The 6,310-nt window shown below is 45.8% G+C and overlaps 1 protein-coding gene across 1 annotated transcript; it reads left to right on the forward strand.

The window, feature by feature from the left end:
* Window positions 1-6: 6 nt before the first annotated feature.
* LOC119299251 (serine/threonine-protein kinase Nek2-like) lies at window positions 7-4,935 on the forward strand. The gene is made up of 15 exons (XM_037576501.1): window positions 7-305; window positions 1,067-1,208; window positions 1,298-1,364; window positions 1,645-1,710; window positions 1,818-1,864; window positions 1,945-1,990; window positions 2,074-2,154; window positions 2,256-2,298; window positions 2,392-2,441; window positions 2,519-2,600; window positions 2,690-2,739; window positions 3,015-3,088; window positions 3,175-3,226; window positions 3,322-3,780; window positions 4,004-4,935. The coding sequence occupies exons 2-15, from the start codon at window positions 1,123-1,125 to the stop codon at window positions 4,574-4,576; spliced, it is 1,776 nt and encodes a 591-aa protein (XP_037432398.1). The 5' UTR covers window positions 7-305; window positions 1,067-1,122; the 3' UTR covers window positions 4,577-4,935.
* The last annotated feature ends 1,375 nt before the right edge of the window (window positions 4,936-6,310 follow it).

Consider the following 6,310-nt stretch of genomic DNA (forward strand, 5'->3'; position numbering starts at 1 on the left):
CCAGTTCACACCCCTCCCTCTCTCTCTAGCCCTGTTCTTTTTCTCTCTCCTCGGGGACGCTTCTCCTCTAGCTCTCCTCCTCCTCCTCCTCCTCCCTTTAACTTTGGGCTATATAAGCTTTGGGGGATTGGAAAGCGGCAGCGAGCGGGCGGGCGGGGCTCTCGCCGAGTTTGAAGTTGAACCCACCCCAGGCCAAAACCCCACCTTTCTCTCTCCTCCTCCCCGCCGCCGCCCCTTCAAATCGCAGCCGCTCCCCCCCGCCTCCGTCCCCGATCAAATGCGGCGAGATCTGCGCGCGTGACCTCGTAAGTCCACCGCGCCCCGCTCCCTCCCGTCCGGCGGCCTCTCCGCCGGCCGTGGCGGGGTTCTTGGAGCTGGCATTCCAGCCTCCGAGCTCGGATTAGATTGGATTGTTCTTCCGTTTTTTCCCCTCTGCTTTTCTTGGGTTCGGAGCTGTGTTCTTGCTTCCTTGGGTCGGATCGAGAGCCGCACTGTGCGCCGCCATTTCGCATCCATTTTGATGCGCTCATGGAGTCGGCATTTGGGATTCGTTCGCTGATTTTATAAAAGAAAAACAAATCATTGGGGTGGCTTTGATTCGGAGTTGGTGGAGCTTGGACCCGGGGCTGATTATTTTTCTCCCCCTGCGTCTTGAATTCTGATTTGCTCCTTGAGTTCCGATTTGACATTTCGGCCCAGAGCTCCACCGTTCCCTCTTTCTTCTTTTTTCACAACAGTTTAGTGGGGCTGTCGGCAGGTTTTGTCACCGAGTGCTTTGCTTTTGCATCCGTAATTACGGGTCACTTGTCTTTTCTTGTGTTTTCATGTGAGCTCACGCTTTTGGTCTTCTCCTTCCCCCCCTCAACCCCAAGATATATATCTCTTGGAGTATTGGCAACTTTGCCATCCATTTTGATTTGTTTTCTCTGGACAATACTACCTTTTTTCACTCTGAATATTTGTTTTTTTTTGTGTGTGTGTGGAGTTGTTTGGTACTTCAATGCACTTATTCCTCACCATTGCTTGCCAGAAGTACTGATTTGTTTTTGTTCCTTTTTACCCCCAGGATAGTTTGAAAAGAGCATAGCTTGCTGTGTGCGAGCTGCAGCAGACTAGACAAGGATGGATCAGTATGAGGTATTGGAGCAGATTGGGAAAGGAGCATTCGGCTCTGCTCTGTTGGTGAGGCACAAGGTGGAGAAGAAGAAGTGAGGCTCACTACGACTAGCACCCCTCTTCACTCGCCTTCTAGGATTAATTTTGTTTCAGTCATTTTGATGCTCTGTGTCTCGTGCAGGTATGTGCTGAAGAAGATCCGGCTTGCCCGACAAACGGACCGCACTCGCCGGTCTGCCCACCAGGAGGTAAATCTTCTTCTGCTTCATCTTCCCAAGCCATGTTTATTCATTTTTTTGGTGCCTAGTTGTGATTTGAAGGAAAACCTTCTGCCCATCAAGACCAGCTTATTGATGCCATTTTTGGTACAAACTATCAGTAGATGTGGTGCAGATTTGGTTATGTAAATATATTACCACCTGATGGTGCTATTGAGATGAATTGATCTGAATCATTGAACTAGCAAGATATATTGTCTTGTGTTGTGCTTTCCTTTCACTGAATTGTGCGGAAATGTTCTTCATGCAGATGCAGCTTATTGCAACTGTGAGAAATCCGTTCATCGTGGAGTACAAAGATTCGTGGGTAGAGAAGGTAGGTAAAAGGACAAAAAAGGGTTATACTGGCAAGCAGGAAGGCGAAATTGATTCAGTTTTACTTAATATATGTGTTATGCTCATTCTGTTTATTTGAACTTTCAGGGTTGCTATGTCTGCATTGTTATTGGTTATTGTCAGGGAGGAGACATGTATGTTACCTGTGATGTCCTTTTAAACAGTTTTTCACAAACTTTAGTCCCTGTAGTTAACACAATATGTATTGGTCCAGGTCTGAAGCTATTAAAAGAGCTAATGGTACCTATTTCTCTGAGGAGGTGCAGTTCTTGCCTTGCTTTTCTTTTGGCATCTTTAGCTTGTTTTGCCGAGGAACGCACTTTTAACTGTTCTCATTTTGCAGAAGCTTTGCAAGTGGCTTGTGCAGCTCCTTATGGCTCTTGATTACTTGCACACAAACCACATTCTTCACCGTGATGTGAAGGTCAGTGACTACTGACAGTGGTTCAGTTGGAGCATATATGATGGTACTTATATTTGTAAGGCGTGATAATAATGTGAACTGAAGCTGCTAATTTGTTTCAGTGCTCCAATATTTTCATTGCGAGGGACCAAACTATAAGACTCGGTACGTAGCTTAGTCCCAGAAAAAGTGCAATACTTTATGTATGAGTTATGCAATCCTGGTAATGATGTGATTTCAAATTTAATAACATTGCAGGTGACTTTGGGCTTGCAAAAATATTGACTTCTGATGATCTGGCATCTTCCGTAAGTGATCGAAATATCTTTTGTCTTTCTTATGCATATTCGATGGTGTACTTAGTACTATATTGCTCTGAACCTAGGTGGTAGGAACGCCAAGTTACATGTGCCCAGAACTTCTTGCTGATATACCATATGGTAGCAAGTCCGATATTTGGTCTCTAGGTATGTATCACTTCTATGGGATAAATCACTTTCCTGAACCTAGACAGAAAACTTGTGATTCCATACTTATATTTTTTTTTCTGTTTCAGGATGTTGTATATACGAAATGACTGCTCTCAGGCCTGCCTTTAAAGCTTTTGTAAGTCTCAACATTGCCTTCTTTTTTGTGCCCATGGATGTAATTAGTTTATAGATTATTGCAAATTGTTGGTCAAACTTCAAAACTACAAAGTAACATTATTGTTTACCTGCTGAGCACTTTATGCTCTTTAAGTTAGATTATTTAACACGTCTAGGACGTTTATGTTCTATTATTAGTAAACCTGCATTGTACTAATTACTAGGCTCACATTGTACTAACAATGTAAGGCCCCAGAAATTAATGAGGGTTTGGTTGTCATTAATTCATGGCAGGACATGCAAGCTCTGATTAACAAGATCACGAAGTCAATAGTATCACCATTGCCTACCAAATATTCTGGTCCATTGTAAGTTAGCAAGCTTTTTTGTTTCTCACTCAATTTTGCTTGTCATCTTGCCCGAATGGAGCATGCTTAACTTTTACTTCATGCAGTCGGGGACTTATTAAGAGCATGCTGCGGAAAAGCCCAGAACACAGACCAAGCGTAATTCCTCAGTGCCCTCTTAGTCATTGCTAATCTACCATTTATTTTCATACAAATTTGTTCTCTGATGCACATACCACTTAATACCTGTATAGGCTGGAGAACTGCTGAAACATCCTCAACTTCAGCCTTATGTGTTTCAAGTTCAACTGAAGTCTAGTCCTACTCGCAATATTCATCCCATCAATGAATCTCTGACCGACAAAGTTAAGAAGATGACAGTTCCTGATGATGTCCCTGATTCTGCGCGCAGAAGAATGGTTAGGAGAAACTCTTTGGGAAGTCATAGGATTGTAACATTTAGCAAACCATCACCCGAGCGGAATTCTGTTAGTTCTACTCGGAGCATCAAGGAGTATACAACCACTCAGAGTTGCAAAGAGTTATCCATTGACAGCAGTCAGGCTGAGGAGGACGAGGTTACCAGTAAAGCCATGATAACCAAGACATCAAGCATCCTAAGGACTCCGAAGAGTAATCCAGTGAAGACATTCACAAGTAGAAACAGGCTTGAAACTCCAAAAACATCTTATAACAGAACAAACCGTGCTGAGGTATTTTTCGCCATTGATTCTTTATGCTCTAAATAGTAGCACTGATAAACTTGTTCACCATTTGTTAGTGAAATGCCATAGTCCTCAATTATAGGTATAGCTTTATAGCACATTGTAATTTTTTGTCTGTAACATGCATTTGCATTCTTCAGTTTTGCATGTCTTGCTACATGCTTAAACAGATGTTTGAATATTCATTGAGTGTCTAATTTCTTCTGTGCAGCCGCCCTCAGTGACACCTGTGAACAAGAGTGCTCGACTGGCTCGAAGAGTATCCCTCCCACTGTCGACATACGAAACGCCCATCAAGCGCAGCATCAGCATTGTTGACCAGCTAGGCTCCCCTGATGTGTCCATGAACGCGCCTCGAATCGACAGGATCGCAGAGTTTCCACTGGCTTCATCAGAGGACCCCTTCCACTCCATCCACAAGCTCTCTTCAGCCCATGGCTCATGCTCCACCCCTCCCTTCATCAACCGGTCGATCACCAAGGACAAGTGCACGATCCAGGTGCTGCGCGCGGACGGCGGGGACAACGGGAGCGACTCGTCGGGCCGCAACGCCACGGCCGCGTCGAGCCGGGGCTCCAACGACTCGAGGCTGCAGCGGTTCGACATGTCGTCATTCCAGCAGCGCGCGGAGGCGCTGGAGGGGCTGCTGGAGTTCAGCGCGCAGCTGCTGCAGCAGGAGAGGTACGACGAGCTGGGGATCCTGCTGAAGCCGTTCGGCCCCGAGAAGGCGTCCCCCAGGGAGACGGCCATCTGGCTCTCAAAGAGCTTCAAGGAGACGACGTAGCGGCAGCGCTCTCTGTCGGCCGGTCGCCATTTTTGTAACGTGATGCGCGACCGACCGGCGTAGCTGAGGTAGTTGGATTAAATCGGTGTTAGGCCTGAAGTTTAGCTGCTGGGACCAAAGCAAACACCATCTCAGTGTTGCTGTTGCCCTAACTTGTTAGCTGTAGCTAGTAAGTAACCCCAGTTCACTAGTAGCAGCAGTAGAAGCACTAGTAGCACTACTACTACTAGTAGTAGTAGTAGTAGTAGTAGAATTGTACTTCTAAGTTGGAACCCTGGATCTGGCATTATCTTGAACCCTTGTAGCCATGCTGCCTGCCTTGCCCCATTTCAATCATGCCATGATCCTATCTATGCCTATGCCATGATCTCTCTCCTGATTGGGTCAAATGCAAGAATCCTATGCCTCCTATGAACCTAGCTAGTAAGTTTAAAAATGCTGAAATGGAAGCTTTCATTGTTGTTCTGACTTGAAAATTCATGCGTGGATGGGTAGATGCCATGTGATGCACCTAACCTAAGCCCTGTGTCGTGTCTGTGTGCGTAGCTTGATTCCAAGCTGAATTTAAACCATGGCTTGTCCTTAAACAAGCGAGGATCTCAGCCGGGGCAAGCTGCCAAACGGGGGCGGCGTGGCCATGTGGTGACGAGAAAAACAAAAACAAGAACCTGGGGGTTTGGCACGGGGCCGAATCTCCCCATGTGCCCAGCTGCAAGGCGATATGAGAGGGGAGGGGAGAACGATGGCGCGGATCTCGGGAGCACGGCGCACGGGGCATGTCTTGGCGCCATGCGGGCGTCGCAGAGGCAACGGTACCGTGTAGATGGAGACGGAGAACAGTCTCCTTGTCGATCCATTGCATCCGTCTTGGGAGATGGCAGCCGGTGGCGTATGCTCTTGAGTCTTTGCCAAGCAAACACCCTTGCCTTGCATTGGTAATCTATATATACAAGTACTGGCTAATGAACGGAAAATTAACTATACACAGCAATCAAAATGTGCTTTTGTTTATCAGGGCCTCTCGTTTTTCGAGATGAGTTTTTGAATCAACATGTTCACGATTCTTTCTTGAGGGTTTATGGGCATAGTTCAACAGTAGGCAGCAGGAGTTTCAAGTGTGGCGAGCCATTCCGACGGCCCCTTTTTTGGGAAAAAGAAGTGCGCGATGCAATCTCACACATGAAGCATAATAAGGCAACGGGGTGTCGGGGCTAGATGGGTTTCCGGCTAAGTTCTATCAGAAATTATGGCCGGTCATCAAGGGTGATATTATGCTTATGTTAGTAGTGATATACAAGACATGCCCTTGTATAAACCAAACTTCGGCATTATCACTTCTTAGTCAAACAGAAGAGAGGCTATTAAGATACAACAGTCTCGTCAAGTTTGTTTATTCAATGTTAGCTTTAAAATTTTCATCAAAGTCACAACTAATCGTGTGCCTGCGATTGCTCACAAGGTGGTGGGACCTACACAAAAGGCTTTCATGCCTCGAAAACAAATCCTAGAGGGAGTTGTACTTTTGCATGAAACCATCCACGAGTTGCACTCTAAGAAACTCGATGGAGTTATCTTCAAGGTGGACTTCAAAAAGATGCATGATAAAGTCGAATGACCCTTTTTTTCAATAAGCCATGCTCATGAAAGGCTTTCCAATAAAATGGTGTTGATCAGTCGACTCATTTGTTAGTGGGGGTAGTGTAGTGTCAAGGGAAATAGGTCATTATTTTCAGG

This window comes from Triticum dicoccoides, chromosome 5A (assembly GCF_002162155.2).
Source record: "Triticum dicoccoides isolate Atlit2015 ecotype Zavitan chromosome 5A, WEW_v2.0, whole genome shotgun sequence".
Lineage (NCBI taxonomy): Eukaryota > Viridiplantae > Streptophyta > Magnoliopsida > Poales > Poaceae > Triticum > Triticum dicoccoides.

Coding starts and splice junctions, on each gene's coding strand:
- LOC119299251 (XM_037576501.1), top strand. CDS start 1,123: ATGGATCAGTATGAGGTATTGGAGCAGATTGGGAAAGGAGCATTCGGC. Junction 1,209..1,297: donor CACAAGGTGGAGAAGAAGAA/GTGAGGCTCACT, acceptor TGTCTCGTGCAG/GTATGTGCTGAAGAAGATCC. Junction 2,155..2,255: donor TTCTTCACCGTGATGTGAAG/GTCAGTGACTAC, acceptor AATTTGTTTCAG/TGCTCCAATATTTTCATTGC.